Source organism: Odocoileus virginianus, chromosome 7 (genome assembly GCF_023699985.2).
Source record: "Odocoileus virginianus isolate 20LAN1187 ecotype Illinois chromosome 7, Ovbor_1.2, whole genome shotgun sequence".
NCBI lineage: Eukaryota > Metazoa > Chordata > Mammalia > Artiodactyla > Cervidae > Odocoileus > Odocoileus virginianus.
In genome coordinates this window covers 47,981,211-47,999,750 of record NC_069680.1, presented here as the reverse complement: position 1 = coordinate 47,999,750, position 18,540 = coordinate 47,981,211, and the positions used below count along the sequence as shown (strand labels likewise).

General features: G+C 48.4%; 1 protein-coding gene and 1 long non-coding RNA gene across 4 annotated transcripts; both read right to left on the bottom strand.

Moving 5' to 3' along the window:
* Nucleotides 1-3,458: 3,458 nt before the first annotated feature.
* LOC139035924 (uncharacterized) lies at nucleotides 3,459-6,495 on the bottom strand. Its single transcript, XR_011488577.1, has 3 exons — nucleotides 5,842-6,495; nucleotides 4,339-4,413; nucleotides 3,459-4,014 (listed from the first exon to the last, which is right to left on the bottom strand). It is a non-coding gene; the product is annotated as an uncharacterized lncRNA (long non-coding RNA).
* A 1,504-nt stretch (nucleotides 6,496-7,999) lies between these two features.
* FXYD4 (FXYD domain containing ion transport regulator 4) lies at nucleotides 8,000-16,971 on the bottom strand. Of its 3 annotated transcripts, none has more exons than XM_020909132.2 (10): nucleotides 13,686-16,971; nucleotides 13,481-13,594; nucleotides 12,167-12,286; nucleotides 10,427-10,490; nucleotides 9,713-9,745; nucleotides 9,572-9,595; nucleotides 8,817-8,891; nucleotides 8,676-8,712; nucleotides 8,376-8,413; nucleotides 8,000-8,190 (listed from the first exon to the last, which is right to left on the bottom strand). In XM_020909132.2, exons 4-10 carry the CDS (start codon nucleotides 10,464-10,466, stop codon nucleotides 8,171-8,173), a joined length of 267 nt encoding a protein of 88 aa, XP_020764791.1. In that variant the 5' UTR covers nucleotides 10,467-10,490; nucleotides 12,167-12,286; nucleotides 13,481-13,594; nucleotides 13,686-16,971; the 3' UTR covers nucleotides 8,000-8,170. The 3 variants fall into 3 exon arrangements, with proteins under 3 accessions (XP_020764791.1, XP_070326779.1, XP_070326780.1); XM_070470678.1 differs by having other exon boundaries at nucleotides 12,191-12,286; XM_070470679.1 differs by lacking the exons at nucleotides 13,481-13,594; nucleotides 13,686-16,971 and having other exon boundaries at nucleotides 12,167-12,821.
* Nucleotides 16,972-18,540: the final 1,569 nt, after the last annotated feature.

Below are 18,540 nucleotides of genomic sequence, written 5' to 3'. Positions count from 1 at the left end.
CACAGCATTACAATCACATTAAACACTATCAAGACTTTAACGTGAGAGAATTTCACTTCGTGGGTGTTCATTTTCTCAGCTTTATTTTTCCACTTTAGTGACTGAACAGCGTAGCCCAGATCTAGTAAGTCTATAGGTAGACTAGAGAGAGCCTTAGGCCTTTCCTAACTTTGTTGAGCTTAATGGCCCCACCCTGTCATTCTTCCCACCAGTGGTCTGCAGACTCATGGCAAAGATAAACAGTGGCAACATCACCCAGGAATGCCAGGGTGCAATGAAAAGGCGATGGTTTAATAGAGCAGTGAAGTTTCAGGGAGTGTGTTTATTCCCTATAGATCTTTGCAAATTTAAGGGTTCAAATATGGAAGGAGTGGGCTTCCTTTGTGGCTCAGATGGTAAAGAATCCACCTGCAATGTGGGAGACCTGGGTTTGATCCCTGGGTTGCGAAGGGCCCCTAGAGGAGGGCATGGCAACCAACCCGCCTTACTTGGGAGAATTCCCGTGGACAGAGGAGCCTGGCGGGCTCCAGTCCATAGGGTCGCAAAGAGTCAGACAAGACTGACTAAGCACAGCACATGGAGTGGGCTCTAAGGACCTGGGGTAGGAAATCGGAATGTGCTGGATGACCATAAATCCCACTGCAGTTGCAGTGGTTACATGCCTCTTCCTAGAAGACTTGGTCACCTCACCTGAGGTATGTGGTTTGATATGAAGAAAATCTGTCTCAGAGTCTGCTCCAGGAATGAGAAAATGTTGGTAAGGCAAATCTAGCCTGCCCGAAAATGGTTTCCATTTTGATGAATCAGTTTGATGGCAGGGAACCCCAGTTAAGGTTAAATCTCAAATCTATTCTTCATAATAGACCTGCAGTACAAAATGCTGCACTTGTTTTCTAGTCTTGTCAAACACTGGGAAAACTTCAAATGTGCCTTGGCCTTCGAACTTGTAAAGGAAGTTTACAACTTACCCAACCTTGTAAAGGAAACTACACAAGTATTAGGACTGAGTGTATAAGTTGTAAGCACTTTTGGAGCCCTTTTAATTGAAGCTTGGAGACTGACCTATAGGAGGGAGAGATTGTGAGTGTTGAGGAGGATGGATGTGCAATTCTGGAAGAGAGGAAGTGGAAACAATTGGATGAATGGGCAGCAAAGCCTGAAAGGCAGTTAAGGAACCTTGACCCTGCCACATCTGTGGTGAGGCTAACACCTATGTGTGTCAGGGTCCTGCAGGCGCAGTTCTGAGGTGTCTGCTTTTGCTCCCAGCAGTTGCTTCTCTTTATGTGAGCAAAAAGCAGATTGAAAAATTAGAGTCTTTTCAGAACAGAGCCAGGTCTCAGGCCCTGGGACCATCAGATGAAGTGGAGGAAGGGCCTGGCAGCATTGCAACAATGTGTGTAGTAAAGATTAGGTATACGTCTTATCCTCTGAGGCCAAGGGTAAGAAGTGACCCAAATCTCATATGCTGTTGCATTGGTAGTCTAGAAGTAGGCATCCAATGCCAACTTCTGTTACAGTGGGAGCATAGGAAGGCCAGGTGATACGGATTCACAGGCCCAGGTTTCATGTCACTGGATTAAACTGGTGAAGACTCCTCAGGTTATCTCCATGAGTGAGTAGGAAGGGGTATCCTTGGCAGCTATTAGGTTTTTCCCCACCCGGAAACACACTTGGGTCCTTGTGAAGTCATAGTGGTAGGAAAGGCTAAGAGGAACCTCTCAGCGCTCCCCCATCCAAGACAGTGAACAGAGATTGTGATGTCTGCAACGTGTGGGGTTAGAGCCGTATTCCAAGGCTTGAAGAGGTTAAGCCTAGCCCTTATTTGCGTGTCTGGTCCCCAGAAAGCAGATGGATTCCAGCAGATGAAAGCAAACAACCAGGAACTTAACCATGCAGTTGTCTCAGTTGCAGCTCAGTGCTTAATGTGATGTGTTTGCTGGAAAGATAAGCCTCTGGAACTTGAGAAGCCCCTGACCTAGTGAATACATTCTGAGTTAGCATCAAGCAAAAGATTTTTTTTAATGACCTTATAACATGGACATTGTCATCAGTTGGCTGGTAACTCCTGCCCTCTGGAGACTGATCACCTTGCCAAATCCACTCAATGGTCTTGGCAAGACACCTGTGTGGTAGTGCATGGAAGAATTTAGGGCTCTGCTGTGTCAAGGACGTTTTTAGGGTCTAGTATAATACTCCTGGGCAGCAACTGGCAAACTAGGGCCCACAGGCCAAATCTGGACCTGTTTTGTAAATAGTGTTTTACTGGTACACAGCCATCTGCATTCATTTATTTTGTATAGGCTGCTCTTGTGTTAACCTCTGCCAAGAGATGAGTAGTTTCATCAGACCATGTGGCCCACAAAGCCTAGCAGATTTTTACTCTGAGCCTTTATAGGACATATTTGCTGACTTCAGGCCTTGGGCAAAACTGACATTTCCTCCAATGGAAAAGTCAAAACACTGCCTCACCAAGAAAGAAGCATAAATTTTGGCAGGACCTTTTGGATTTTGGAGAAATCTTACTTGACTTGAAAACAATGCTGCTACCGAACTACCAGGTGAACTAGCAGTCTGCAGGGTTTCTGCAAGTTGCCCTGCTGGAAAGGACAGAACAGGCTTCACCATCCAGGAATCACTTAATGGTTTTGTGTGGCATCTCTGATGTCTCACTACATGGTGACTGCTCAGCCGCCTGTGTGATAGGAATCAACACTTCCTCTGTAGCAGGAGCCGTTTACCATTCAAAAAGCTACTGGAGCTACTGTGCTCCCCCTGCACTAAGATCCCCCTCTTGCTCCGAGTGTTGGCAGACACATCAAATCCTGAGGCTCTTTTAACAGTTTTTTTAGATCTTGTGTAAGAATTCTTGGACATACTTTGTTAGACTTATTTCTAGGCATTTTATTATATTTTAAATGGTGCCTTTTACTTTTGCTGTAAGTTTTGTTCCTGGCACTAGAAATAGCAGGATTTAAAAAAAAAAAAATTTTTTTATGTTGACTTTTGTGGTCTTGCTAATGCTTACGCTGATTTAAGTGTAGATTCTTTGGATTTTCTTTTTTTCTTTATTTGGTTGTGAAGGGTCTTAGGTGCAGCATGGGGGATCTAGCTCTCTGACCAGGGATCCAGCTCAGGCCCTTGCATTGTTAGTGCCGAGTCTTTGCCACTGGATCACTACAGAGGTCCTGATTCTGTGAATTTTTAACGTACAAAGTCCTGCCATTTGCAAATAATGGCAGTTTGATTAATTTCTTTCTAATCCTTAGGTACTTTTTTCTTTGCTTAGCCTTACCCTGTTGCTTGCTTAGGTAAGTTCATTTTTTAATCATTAGAAAACATGGTGCTGAACCAAGTTGGGGTCAGGGGGCATCTTACTCCCAATTTCAAAGAGAAAGCTTTCAATAATATTTCTCTATTACAGTACTGATTGTTAAAAAAAATACTGATTTTTTTGTTGTTGCATACTCTTTATTAGACTTCAGTTACTTCAGGTTTAGTATCTATTTTTTAATCACTGGTAAATTGCATCTTATTTAATACTCTTTCCTTATATGTCTTTATTCCTTTTATCTATCTTCCAATCATTCTCTTCAACTAAGTCTAATTGGCTGTTAAACATCAGTTACTGTGAGTTGTAAAGTTTCCATGTAACTTTTTTATATAATGTAGAAGAATTTTTTCACAGTTTTGGTGGTGAGAAGTAGGAATTAAGGTGTTGGCAAGGCCCTTCTCACTCTGAAGTCTCTGAGGAAGAATCCTTGCCTCTTCCAGCCTAGGGCGACTGCTGACAGTCCTTGGTGTTCCTCGGCTTCTTTGTTCTTCTTTGTTCTCTCTCCCTGTGTCCAAATTTTCCTCAAACTCATGTTTGTCGCATCGGTGATGCCATCTAACTATCTCATCCTCTGTCGCTCCCGTCTCCTGCCTTCAATCTTTCCCAGCATCAGAGTCTTTTCCAATGACTCAGTTCTTAGCATCAGGTGGCCAAAGTATTGGAGCTTCAGCTGAAGGGGTTTTCTGTAAGATAAATATGTTATCTTTAGTGCATTTTGAGTAGATCTGACCATACCTTAATACTCCTTTGATGGCTGTGTTGAGACTTGAGTGATAAACCCCTTTATAGGATCTGGCACAGGATCTAACCATTGGCCAACCAAGATAACTGGATCATGCTCCCTCATGTTAGCTGTTAGCCCTCACTTCTTACCCTGAGCTTTATAGTATTTACATGTGGCTCAGATGGTAAAGAATCTGCCTGCAATGCGAGAGACCCAGGTTCAATCCCTGGATTGGGAAGATCCCGCTAGGAAAGGGAATAGCAACCCGTTCCAGTATTCTTACCTGGAAAATTCCATGGGCGGAGGAGCCTATTGGGCTACAGTCCATCGAGTCGCAGATTCAGACACAACTGAAGGACTAACACATACATAGAAATTGAGGGTAAAGACTGCTACCCTCTGTGGAACAGAAATATCAGTGTTTTCAAATGACTAGTCTTAGAATAAACCGTATTAGCTCTTTAAATTAGTAGGCCCTCCCTTATTTTAAGAGGACTGCCTGGGACTACTCAGCAATACAAAGTAATGACCTCCTGGTTCATGCAACAATCTGGAGCTCCAGAGAATTATAGAATATTATCATTATATATCAAAACTTATATCCTTTATTTCTGAGTGCTGAGTAAGAATTTGTTTCTCTTCTGAGATATCTCTCTACTATTCAGTTTTCTGGATAATAAGCATGAAAAATGCTTGCAATCAGAAAATAAGATTGTTTAAATAGTGTGTCTGTGTGTGTGTGTGTCCCCTGGCAGGTACAGAACGTGGATTCTCTTTCAGATAGTGAATACCAGAAAGGCAGTGTAACCTAGTCCTTCAGAAACGGCTCAGGAGTAAGATGACCTGTGAGAACCTAGGTCTTCCCTTAAGCACAGAGGGCCGTGATATGAAATCCCCATCACATAGGTGGTTAGGAAGTGTTTATAACAGTGCCCATAATGACCTAAGTGTTCAATTAAGTGTAAATTAACCCTTTGCTTTCTCTGGTTCTTTCCTGGACAGCCCTCATCTAGGAGATGACAAAAGTCAGCCTCCTCCCAATCCCCAACCCCCTGTTCCTGCGGTGGGGGTGGGGTGGGGAGTGGAAGGGGCTTGAAGGAGAATCAGGCACAGCGAGTAATTCCATAAGGTGAAGCTTGAATAGAGACTCCTCTCGTCCTATGACTGACTAACATTTCCCACTTCCTCCTTCCTACTGGGAGGGAAAAAGGAGAGCTAGCTTCTCCTGGGAATCAGCACCAGGCGCCAGCCACACCAGGCTAACATCAACTGTATCCTACATAGCCCTCTCCCCCCACCTTCCCATCGCAGTCCGTGACTTTTCCCACCCATTATCAACCCAGGCTCCCAGATGTTCTCCATGAGCCCTGTGCCTCAGCCTTGGACAGGTAGAACCAACCTAAACCACCAGGCGGGACCCTGTAATTGGTCAAAGCCAGGTTCACCGACTCGGCCGTGAGGGAGCTGCACAAGGCATACTATGGGGACATGGTGCCCTTCAGTGGATTATGAGGCGTGAGAAAAACTGTGGAGTTTGTTTAGGTGAAATTAGGCTGTTTGGCGGGGTGAAAGCAGATTAAAACTGTGTGTCTCCACCACGAATCGGAGCTGGCGAATCAAAACGTTAAGATGGAAGTGGAACGCTGCGTCCAGAAACGCCTCTTCCGGAGCTGGGCGCCCCGGTGGCAATCGAGGTTGAATCTCTTGCCAAAGTGACTCAGGTTCCCCTGGCAGCAATGGGGCTTTCCTTCATACTGACTGAATTTCAGACAGAAGAGCACCTCACCCTTTGCGATGGTAGAGACCTAATTTTCTCAGAGAACGGTTGCTGGTCAGAAGAGGGCGTTCTGACAATACTGCATCCGCGTCTGCCACTCTAGCCCCACGTGAGGCCACAGACTTTGCTTTTTTTTTTTTTTTTTTTTAGGCGGAGCTAATTTTACTCTCCAGTGCAGTTACTCACATCAGCAGCCTCCAGCAGTTAAAGGAGTGGCCCACTCCCCAAAACGGAAAGGCGGGGCCGGAAACCGCCTTTGGGTAGATGATGTCTCGTCGGGGCTGCGCCCTCCCCTGGGCGCGCCTGCGCCTTGCCTTCTTCCTGGTCCCGCTGCCTACGCAGCTGCGGATCTCTTAGAATTTCTACTCAGGATTTGGCGAGGGTTCTCGCCTATGTACCAGTCACGGGGACTTTCCTCTGATCCTCAAAAAACAAAAAGGCCAAAGTTCCCTCTACCAGGAAGGATGTTTGCACGACTGGCTCCTTTCCACTTTGACCCTCATCTTCAAAGGTGGTTACCGCATGACGTGACACATCACCCGTCGCTGCCCAGGCAGCCGGGCCTCTGCAACACACTCAATTTACTTCTTTCATGGTATCTATCCGACTCCTAATGCTGAGGCCTTAAAAACCTGAAAGGATCTTGTCTGGGTGGGCGATGAGCTTGGCACAGCTGTCCACGCCCATAACACCCTACTAGGGCTCCTCTACTCACCTTGGACAGTGAATGGCTCCAGTTTCAGCCAGGTATTCCGAGTTCCACTCAGGTTCTTGGAGTAATGGCTGTAGCTCTGGGCCAGCCTTCGAACCGTCCCCTCACCCTGCTTATGTATCCTGATCAAGGGCCCTAAACAGATCATTTTTAGACCTCAGGACCTGGGAGGGCTGGAGACCAGAAGGCGGACTCCTCAGCCTCTAGAATCCCTTGTGCTGGCACCCTAACCCCAGCCCACAGGTCTTGGACACAGTATACTTTACAGAGGATCTGGTACCAACACCCTGGAAATGGAAGGTTTGGAGTAGGACACCAGTAGAGGTGGGGCTTCCCAGGTGGTGCAGTGGTAAAGAAACTGCCTGCCAAAGCAAGAGCCCCAAGAGACTTGGGTTGGATCACTAGGTTGGCAAGGTCCCCAGGAGGAGGAAACCGTAACCCACTCCAGATATTCTTGCCCGAAAAATCCCATGGACAGTGGAGCCTGGCGGGCTACAGTCCATGGGATCAGAGTCAGACACAACAGCATGCACTCCATGCCACCAGTTGAGGTGGCTTGAAGCAACATCAAGGCAGGTGGCTGCCCCATCAGCTCAGATTCAGACCCAGGTTGTGAGCCACTGCCTGGCAGGGACAGGGCAGACCACTGCTGCCCTGGCCTGTCTCCACCCCAGGGTTTCTGCCAGGAGCAGGGGCTGGGCAGGGTAGGCCTCAGCTCCTTCCACCTTAGGGTATGGAGGTCGGCAAGAGGGGTGAGGCTGCAGATGAACAGGCTGCTAAGATGGAAAAGCCATTTCCCCAGCCCTATGCCATGCAGGCTGGGGCCTCTCAATAAGGTATTCCAGGAATGGACTTTGCACATACTGAGACCCAGAGTGGCATGGATGGTTTTGGGTTCTGAAATGCACTCTGCAGGGCTTCTTGGGATGTTGCTCATAGTGAGGTCTCACAGGACATTACCTGGAGTAAGGGGAAGGGTCCATGGGTTGCTCTAAGGGTTATAAAGGGTTTTACTGGACTGAGTCAGTGAAGGAAGAACTGCATTTCCTGGATTGTGTGAACACTCACTGGGTGAGCTGGGGTCTTAGCAGAGGGCAAACCACTGGGGATCATTCTAGGTTACAGGAAGTCATGGGGATCTGGGTCACAGGGACTTCTAAGGTCTTCAGGCAAGGTGTGGAAATTGTAATGTTCTTTGATATAATGTTGAAGTGTCTTGTGTGGTGCATGGATGAGGCAGGAGATCAGTTATCAGGAGGTCCTCAAAGTGGGGGGGGGGGAATGCTGGGAATGGGCTTCAGGACAAACATGCAGCCACAAGATGCATCAGCCATCCATGGGACATCCCCCACCCCACCCTAGCTGAGTGGTCTGGACTTTGCTGAGCAAGATTTTATCATCTCGTCCCAACCTGCCCATCCCTGACCAGGCCCACAGAAGGTCATAAGTCCATCAGAGGGGGAGAGAAATTTAATTTAGAAATAAGCTCTGGACAGCCTTTTGGTCAGAAGGGAGCCTCAGGGCCCACCCACAGAGAGAAAAGCCATCTTGAGGGGGTAAGGCCCCCAAGGGGAAGGGGACAGTATGGGAGCCGGTGCAGGGAAGGTCATGAAACCGATCCTGTGCTCAGCAGGTACTGGCAGAGCCTGTGGAGAGAATGTGGGGTCAGGTCCTCACAAACTCCATAGACACATCCTCAGCCTTAGGCATCCCCAAGGCTGACTGGTTCAGGACAGTCCTGCCTTACACACAGCATAACATGTATTAATCCTCAAATTATATGGCTGTACTGCCTGAGTGCCAGGAAGGCTCTCAAAGAAGTCCATCTCACCTGGAGTGAGGAGTGGAACAGCTTTCTCAGGTAAGGAGCTGTGAAAGGAACATATCAGATTAGCGTCCTCAAACTTTCTGTCCTTTTCCCCCACCAAGATTCCTGGTAGCAATTTAAACAGTACGAAGGATCAGAGCTTTCTCTGACGGAGGCCCCCTCAGGGTTGATTATATGTGAGTAACAAATTCTACTGCAAACCCAGGGACAACCAGGACTCTGTCCTCTTTTTCCAAATTGTAGGACATTATGCCCAAATTGCTCTGCCTAGCTCAAAGGACACAAAACAGGGCCCTGTCTCACCCGTGCTTCTGCTTGTTCTTGCATTTGCATTTGCCACCTGTGAAGGAAGACACAGCCAGTACAAAGAGCCCAGAGAGCCTGGGCCACCCTCCTCCCGCCCGCTCCCCACCTCCACCCGACCCTGCTAGTCCCACTGCTCACTCAGGGCAAACAAGAGTCCAGCGATGCACATGAGGCCCGCACAGATCATCCCGCCCAGCTGCAGGCCTTCCCAGTCTAGAGGAATGGAGAGTGGGCTGGCATCAGCCTGGCTCCACCCCACTCATTCAACAGATAGTTATGCACACCTGCTTATGCAGATGCACTTAAATTCCAGGCAACAAGCAGGACAAACTCATAAATACATCATGTCATATCTGGTGGGAACAAGTACTAGGAAGAAAAATCAAGCAGAAATGCACAGAAAAAGAAGAGGCTTTGAAGAGTGATCAAGGAAGGCTTTGCTGAAAGGTGGCATTTGAGCTGAGACCCAGGGAAGATGAGGATGTGTGGGGGACAGTGGCAGGCAGAAGGAGAGGACACTTGCTTACGGGGGTTGTAGGGCAGCAATGAGCTGGTCCTGGGGAAGGCAAGAGAAGAGGGAGTGAAAGGAAGGAGATCAGCCAGCTGCCTTCAGCCACTTTCCCAGGAGTCTTCCTAAACATCTTGCAGGCCTCTTACCTCCTTGCTGGAGGGAAGTTCTCCCAAAGATGACGTTACATGTTGGTCTGTCGTTCTTTTGATCCAATATGCTGATTCTTTAATTCCCAGTCTCATCCTCATTCTGCCCCTCCTTGCCCACTCCCTCAAGCCCCGCTCTGTCTACACTGGGCTCCACATCACCCCTTACCAACTCTAGCAAAGGGGTCTAGCATAGGCAAGGGTAGGGGTCAGGGGCAAGGGATATCAGCTCTTACCATAGTAGAAGGGACTGTCTTTATCTGCAGGAAAGGAAAAAAAAAAAAAAAATTAATGACCAGAACCAGAAGGCAAGATGTGGGGTCTTAGAGAGAAAATGTGGGGACAGGGCCAGCAGAGCAGTTTAGGGCCTCACTCACCAACCACGTCGCTGGCATCCAAGACAGGCAGTCCTGGGTGAGAGAAGCAGAGGGACTGGGTGTTAATTCATGATACTGGTCTCAAAATGAATCAGCAGGCAGGACCCCAGTCCAGAGGCAAAAGATCAACCAGCCTTGCTTGGGGCACCGGAGTGGGGGGTGGGGGTGGGGACCCTAAGGTCACTGATTCCCCTCCTCATACCTCCCCCAACCCAAACAGACCTAGAATTTTGTCTCCTATTTTCTGGCCTTTGTGCCCCGCTCCCCCTCCCAGCCCTTCCTGCTATTTCTCAGGCTTCCTGTTATTCTTTCTTAAACTCAAAATGGGATGGTGTGTTGGTATCTTTACCCTCTCCTGAAAAGCTTCCTATCCAGATCCTGGCTAATGGTCTGCCTCCTAAAGAAGCAGGGAACACTGGTCTCTTCTTGCCAACAGGTGATTACAGTTTCCCCAAGTTCCATGATTCAGGATAATGTTGGGAACATCTACCTTACTGTAATCAGGTTGGCCAAAAAGTTCGTTTGGGTTGTAAGATCTACGGAAAACCTGAACAAACCTTTTGGCCAACTCAGTACTTCCTTTATGTTTAAGTTGGCAGTCTAAATGAAAACCCTTTTATTCAACGTCAGGTGCCCTTTATGAGATGCTGTCCTGGTTTTCACAGCCTTGGTAGGTGAGTGAGTGGCAGCAGGGTTGCCTCTGGGAGGACTCACCAGCCAACAGGAGGAGAAGGGCCCGGGTCACTCCCTCCATGACACAGCGGCACGCAGGACCAGTCTGCAGGAGAAGAGAGCAGGCTGGGGTCAGACAGCCCCGACCAGCCCCACAACAATGGAGCCCAGTGGCACAAATCTCAAGGCTGCTTGTGGGGTAGACATGAGAAAGTACTAATTTCTATGTCCTTGTCTAGAGTTAATAATAGTAATACCTCTAATACTTGTAATACTGTGGCTCTAATACAGCTGCAGAGCGATGCCTGCACATATTAGGTTGCCCAAGAAATTTGTTCAGGTTTTTCTGTATCATCTGATGGAAAAACTCAAACAAACTTTCTGGCCAACCCAGTAGTAAGTGCCATTTGAGGTCTGTTTTGTTAAAATCTGGTAATCAGATGCCTGACACACCTTCAGGAGGAGGGCGACTGCTCTAACTCAGGCTTTGGTGCCTGCCTTCCTGACCCCCAGCTCAAAGGACTTGAGGTATTGTTTCCAAAGATCTGGGCCTGGGGCAATACCAGGCTGAAGTCCAAGACAGCCTCCAGCTAGGGCATGCCCGGACTTCCGAGGGAGGGCAGTGGTAAAGAACCCTCCTGCCAATGTAGAAGATGTGGATTTGATCCCTTGGTTGGGAAGGTCTCCTGGAGAAGGAAATGGCAACCCACTCCAGTATTCTTGCCTGGGAAATCCCATGGACAGAAGAACCTGGTGGGCTACAGTCCATGTGGTCTCGAAGAGTCAGACACGACTGAGCGTGCACACATAGGGCATGCCTAGAACTCCTCTGAGTGAGCGGTGGGACAGGGAAAGCGGAGGAGTTGGGGGCAGATACTGGGTGCAGGCAAATGCCTCCCACCCCAGCCCTGGCCAAGGACCATAATCCAGGTAGCCTCAAATTCCACTCTCCGAGTACAGACTGCTGTTAGCAGGAAAGTGCCTGGTGGCTGGGACATGGCCCCTTCTTTCTCCTTAGGGTGGGAACTATTCCCGTCTTCATTTATCAGTCCTAGGGTGGCTGTGTCCTTGAGATAAGATGCTCCCAGCTTTCTGCCTATTATTGGCCTCAGGCAGGCATAGGGATTGTCAGTGTTCCAAATCCCAACCCCAGTTTTTACGTGTTGGGCCCAGCTAGCCGGAGAATTCCTCTCTCAGCACTTAATAGCTGTGTGACTCAGCTAGGTTACTTAACCTGTCTGTGCTTCAGTGCCTGTAAAAATGAGTATAATTATAAGAGCAGCCTCCTAAGGTTATGTTTGAATCGAATGAGTTACTATATGTTGAGCCTAACAATAGTGCTAAACACATAATAAGTACTAAAACATGTTACACAAGTACATGGATCCTTTTGCAGTAGGAAGTCAGGACTATTAAGCTGCTCCTTCGGAACATGGGGGTCTTTTGGCTTTGAGCAATTTGTAAACCAGGCCTTCCATTGGCCTGTCTCTCCCTGCCCCTTCTATCACCCTGGAATTCCTGGATCATGAATCCAGGATCATGGATCATGGTTGCAACTCCCCTTTACTCTTTAGCCAAAGACTGCTTCCTGTTTCCTCCAGCCCCCAACCCACCTTCCACGTGATGGTGCTCACAGGGCAGTCCTCCAAACCCTCGAAAGCATCTGTTACTGGGAATACCTAGGCATGTATCATACCCTTTCTCAGACTGGTACCCCAGACCACCCCTCCACTTCCACCCCTCTGCCTAGGAGTCCTGAAGTCCTAGCAGAAACCTACTCACCTGAGAGGCTTCTCCTGAGCTCACCTGAGAGCCGGCTGGGTGCAGAGAGCTGGTCTGAGGAGGCTTCTAGGGCTGCGTCCAGCCCAGGTGGGTTCCGGTTTTTTAAGCCCGCGGCCCCGCCTGCCCAGGGCAACAATACTATCAGGCAGAAGGAACTGGTCAGATTCCTTGAGATTCCTGCAGCTCCTTCTCCCCAGTGTGCTCTTAAAGGAGACTGCCACACCCAGTGGACAGCAGAGTGAGGGACCCAGGCCTGCTCAGAGTCTAAGGCAGTGGTGGGGGGTGGGCTGGGCCCCAGACCCTTCTTATGAGGAGAAGGTGGGCTTTCTGCTTCTTTAGCTCACCTGGACCCTAAAAGAGAGGTCCAGAAAGGTGTTGGAGGGGACCAGGATGTTTCTGGGTACTTAGACCTAAAGTAGGGGTTCCAGAACTTCTTTAGGGGAGTGTCCCAGAAACATGGTGTCAACAAAGAGTCAGGCCTTGAGGCTCCATTTGCTCAGTGGTCTCATTGCTTTTCCTTGGACTGGGTTTCATCGAGGGGAATAAATGGGGCTGATGGGTGCCCCTTAAGATGGCCCACCCTCTGACCAGCCCTGACAACCACTTAGCTGTGGGTGGAGGGGGGCAGAAGGTGGAATCAAAACCACCCGCCAGGTCCTTAGTTCCTGCCTACTACCTGGGGGCAGGGGTGTAGGATAGGGTGGTGGCCAGGTGGGGGGCAGGAGGAGGACCACCAGCCCCAAGATGAAGAGTGGGCCACCTGCCTCTGTGGACCCCATGCCTGGCCAAATTCTCTTCCTGTCCCTTACCCTGCCACATGCCTTCTACCTGTGCCCTTGACCTTGGATGACCCCAGGCCTCTCTATTCTCCTGTCTCCCCTCCCCAATTCCTCTCTTTTTACCCTCTTCTCCAATGCATGGTGACCAACTGAAACAGGACTGTTGCCTCCCTATTCCCTCCCAATGCCCAGTCATGGATACTGATAGATTTTGATTGAATTGTTGAGTCACTGAGGATAGGAGGCCATCAGCGGATTACAGTGCTGAGGGTCAGAGGGCAGGACAGAGCCTGAAAGACAGGGGTGGGAAGGATTCAGAGAGGACCTTCCTAGTGCAAACATGTGGCACCGCCTCACGAAAATCTTATATGGTGCTTCCTATTCTTGACTCAGTTCGTACAGTTTAAATCAGGGCCTCTGGGGCCAGAAAGAGCTGGCTCCAGCTTGCCACTAGCTCATTGGGTGATCTCAATCAGCTCCTTCATTCCAAGCCTCAGTTCCCTCTCCTCTAAACTGCAGTAGCAACAGGACTTACCTGATATTTGGGGTGGAGATGTTGCAGGGGCAAGGGGCTGACCCATGGCTGGTCCTCAGTTTGTATTTGTGGAATGAATGCCTCCCAGGCCCCATGTAAGGACAGTCTGTGAAACTCAAGATTCAGAAAAACCATTAATAGTGCATACCTTGAAGTCAACCCCAGGCTCTGTTAGTTACTTGCTATATGCACTTGAGCAACTTACCTCTCCCAGCCTGTTTGCTCATCCATGAAGTGGGAACTATGACTAAGCTGACTCTGAGTATGTGCTGTGATGATGACATCTGATTATGCTGCTCAGTTCACAGGAGCTATTTGTGTAGTTGGGAATGGCCCTTGTATTCACACAGTGAGCCCTGCAGCATGAGAGAAACTGTGCTCCAGAGAAGATAAAAGTCTTGCTCAAGGTTACATTGTATGCCCTGGTAGCAAAGTGGAAATTCAGCTCAAGTTTTCACACTCAACATGTGAGAAATAAACAGCAAGAAAGCAAGCATTTGTAGGAAGAGGACTGTTGAAGTCCCAAGTGCTTGGAAAGATCTCCAGGAAGTATGAAAAAGACCTCAGATCCACTTCTCCAGAAGGTTCTAGCACTTTTACTCCATCCTGAAGCTGCTGCCCACTTGAAGGATCCTCCATTCCCATCTCTATCACCATGAGATATTATCACCTTTACCAGGTAGAAGGAAAACACCTGTGTCAGGTATTATTGCCACTGGTTGAAGGTAGAGGACAGGTTGGGCCCAGGACAGAACCAGGGAGAGGGAGCCCAGCTACCTGTGTGTAATTTCTATGAGCACAACGGTGAGTTACCACCTCATCTCTCTCTTTTGCCAGAGTTCGGTGTAGGTGCATTAAGACTGAGTGTTGCTTCTGTCCCATCTGATAGGCCCCAAAGGCTGGCCACACACTCAGTGGTGGGCAACAGTGCTTTCCACACTGGAAGCAGCATCAGTCAGTTCTGAAACTAATGAATTTAGCTTCTTAGATGTTAAACTCAGTGCTTATAAGTGATCATGAAGGTGCATGTAGAAAACTTTACAAGCTTGGTATATTATTAAGAATTGTCTCCGGGGGACTTCCCTGGTGGTCCACTGGCTAAAATTCCAAGCTCCCAATGCAAGGGGCCCAGGTTCGATCCCTGGATGGCGAACCAAGATCTCCCAAACCTCATGCAAAAACAAAACAAAAAAAAAGGTGTCTCATTTGTTTGGAGTATTTAGGTTGAACAATTGCTCTCTCAAGATGTGATTCCTGAGGGACTGATCTGGCAGTGAAGGCTGTTTTCAGGAAGTCACTTTCAAGGAGATCTGGCTACTTGCCCTGCTTCTTGGGCATGCATTCCTTATCAGAATTTCTGGAACCATCCATTTGGGCCTGATTTCTTATCTACCAGATTGGGAGCTTGGTGGGAGGAACTGAGATCTACAGGGAAATCAAACCTCTGATGATGAAAGGTTCGAAGGAGTGGGTGATGGAGAGCCAGCCTCAGTCGGAGGGATGCAGATGACAGCCTAGAGGTATCAAAAGTCAAAAGAGAGAATGCAGCAAGATCCAGCTCTGAACTCTCCCTTCCCTTTCTGGACTTCAGTGCTGCAAATGATACAAAGGACCTTATGTGGAACAAGGGAAGTCTGTTGCCAAGAGTGGCCACCTGAAAATCAGCACTCACACCCAGGAGTCTCTCTTCTGCTCATGTCAATCACTGCCAAAGCTCTTCATACTCCCAAATTACACTTTTCCCCTTCTCAAAGCATTACCAGTTACTCTGCGGAGAACATAGATGCATCCTCAAAGTCATTAATTTTTCTGAAGAAAGATACTAAAACAGGAATTAGCTAAGGTTGGCCAGAGATAAAAGGGAAGTGGCTAGTATGCCTGGCACAGAGTGGGAGTGTTTTTTCCTGCCTTCGAAGATAGACTGAATGTCACAGGCGTCAGTAGAAAGCTGATTGTCTATTTTGATGAATCTGGTAGAGGAGAGAAAAGACCTCATTCATGAGAGAACAAGGACAAAGAAACTCTGTGAGGCTTCTCCCAGTCAGAAATACTGAACTCCCACCTGGACCACTTCTGTGCTGTCTCCCTCAGGAGCCCCCCTGTTCTTATTCCTGTCTCTTTCACGTCTGGGTATGTATTTAACTTCATTGGCTGACATGCTCCACAGGTCCCTCTCCGTGCGCGCTCAGGGTGCTGGGCTCCTCGCTCACAGATCTGGGTCTCACTTTCTTTGAGGACCGTGTGGAGGGAGGAAGCCTGACTTCGCTCACCTGCCTACCAGTGCGAGAGCAGGAGGTGACTAGGTCTAAGACAAGCTGCAGGGGAGGCCATTTGAAGGGTTGCGGCAGTTTGAGGGCTTTTCCCTGGATCTCGGTCTAGGCTGACTCCGCATTTGGGAGGCGGCAGGATGGGCCCGTCACCTTGCGCGATCTAAGAGCCTTCCAGACGAGGGGATACTGAAACGATGTGGGGGTGGGGTGTCTCAAGAATGGGGATGTGGAGGTCTCTGCGGCTGTCAGTGACTGCCTGGCTCTCTTCGGCCAACTCCAGTCAAAAAGACTCCATTGACTTTTAGGATGTCCTTCCAAGAAGCCATCCATACCCACTATCCCTCATGCAGGGGGCCGAGAAACAGCCATTCGGAGCAGGACTATGATGACTTCCAGCCAATCGGCACCAAGGAAAGGGAGTTGAGGTGGGGCCTTGGGCAAAGCCGCCTGTGAGGCGCAGGCACGGGCCCAGGCCGTGTGGGCAGGGCTTTTCTGGCGTGGAAGCGATCTCGCTCATCCTCGTGCGGATTGGCCCTACTTGGGTTCTCGCGAGTGGCTGTCAAGCAGCCATCCTATTACGCGTGCGCAGTTTTCCTTTCTCCTCTGCGTCAGCAGGTAACGGTAGGGGTTCTGGTTAAGTCGTTTCTGGAGCCTTTGTTCACCCGTTTATCCGTTCCTGCCGCCGAGATGGCCGCAGTCTCCCGGACCTGGGTCCTTAAGAGGCTGTGAGGGACAGCTGAAGTGAAGGGACAGCGCATCGAATGAGCTCAGGAGGCCGAGGAGGAGGGGGACGAGCCGTGGAGGCGGACCGCAGAGAGTGAGGCCAGCAAGCCGGCAGTGGACCTTGGGAGGGAGGGCTTCCAGCAGGGGAGAGACATTGTTAATTTGCATTTGAGAAGGCCCTTCGAAGAGTGAGGATGAAAACCTGTGCGAGAGGAGAGAAGCTCAAGGGTTCCCAAAACAGATACCGGGAGATGTCATTCCTCATCGACCCTTCACTCCGCTTCTGTTAGCGGTCCCCCAGGGGTCTCTTAGCTTTCTTGTCCAACTGCTGCTCACGTTTCTCAACCATACTCCTCAGCCCTCGACCTTATTATTGAAGTACCTCCTGGACACACCACCCAGTCAACCACTTCTGAAATAAACCTTTCCATTGTGTCACCTCCCCCATAGCCAACCCTGTCTCTTATCTCAGAATTCCCTGAAAAGTCACTCTTTTATCCACCCGGTCACACAGGCCACCACTGAGCATATCATAATGGGGATTATCTATTGATGTGTGTCACCCCCCTCAGATGATGACCTTCTTAAGGGTAAGGGGACTAGCACCCCGCACTCTGGGTGTATCCACAGTGGCAGCCTTGGTGAGTGCTTGCCACCTGGCAGGCTACTTTCCACCACTTTCCCTGCGTTAATTCATGTCACCATCGCAACCTTTCCAGAGAAGACTCTCACCTTGTTTCAGGATGAGAAAACTAGGTGAAGAGAGATTAAGAGAAGCATGCTGGGAAGTTGCTGTATAACACAGGGAGCTCAGTGCTCTGACAACCTAGAGGGGTGGGATGGGGTCAGGGGTGGGAGAGAGGTTCATGGGGGAAGGGACGTATGTGTACCCATGGCTGATTCAAGTTGTTTATGGCAAAAGCCAACACAATATTATAAAGCAATTATTTTCAAATTAAAAATGAATTAAAAAAAATAAAAAAGAAGCACCCAACCTCACAACTGGAAGTGACAGCTCCAGAACCAGTTCTTTTAACCACCGCTCTCCACGTTAAACTATGTATGTGATTTTATTTTGAGTGTGGTTTAAAAACAGCTTTGATTTCACATACCAAACAATTCTCCCATTTAAATTGTACAGTTTCAATGTATATTGGAGATATGTGTGTGTGTGTATTTCTTTTTGGTGTGCATGCATATGTGAATTTTAGGCTGATGCCTATCTGTTTAGGTATTTTGTGTCGATAAATGTGTATTTTATTTGCACTAACATGCCAATTGTGGGAAAGTTGGTATTACTATATATGTACTGGGCTTCCCAGGTGTCACTGGTGGTAAAGAGTCTGTCTGCCAATACAGGAGATGTGGGTTAGATCCCTGGGTTGGGAAAATCTCCTGGAGGAGGGCATGGCAACCCACTCCAGTATTCTTGCCTGGAGAATCCCATGGACAGAGTAGCCTGCCAAGCTATAGTCCATAGGGTCGCAAAGAGTTTCAGATATGACTGAAGCAACTTAGCATGCATGTACATACATGTACTATGTGTACTGTGCTTTTTTTAAAAATTGAAGTATATACTTATTTATGTATTTATTTTTGGCCTCGCCACACAGCATGTGGGATCTTAGTTCACCAACCAAGGATTGATCCAGTGTCCCTTGCATTGGAAGGGTAGAATCTTCATCACACTGGATAACCAGGGAAGTCCCTATGATGTTTTTTAAATTTAATGTTATAATTTGGTCTTACGTCTTTCAAAGTATTTTCATTCTAATATAATTACTTGGTATGTATTCACTGATTCAATGTCTGTCTTGAATTTTACTACTGTTCTGGCACTTTTTCCAGGAACTGAGGGTTCCAACTGGGTAATGCAAAGCTTCTGCCTTGAATGGCTGACATGATGAGGATGAGTAGGAAAGAGAAAAAAGCTGGTATAATATTTCAAGTATTGATTGACATTGACGAGTGTAGTGAAGACATATAAAGCAGCTAAGTTATATGGTGATGGGGGAGAGAGACTACCTTCTTAGAAGGTTAGAATTGGTCAGTGTTAGAAATATGGGT

Excerpts from the sequence above, each read along its gene's own strand:
- FXYD4 (XM_020909132.2), bottom strand. The coding sequence starts at position 10,466 with ATGGAGGGAGTGACCCGGGCCCTTCTCCTCCTGTTGGCTG. Across the intron at positions 9,746-10,426 it reads CCTTCTCCTCCTGTTGGCTG|GACTGCCTGTCTTGGATGCC; the intron begins GTGAGTCCTCCC and ends TCTCTCACCCAG. Across the intron at positions 8,713-8,816 it reads TGGACTCTTGTTTGCCCTGA|GTGGCAAATGCAAATGCAAG; the intron begins GTGAGCAGTGGG and ends CTTCCTTCACAG.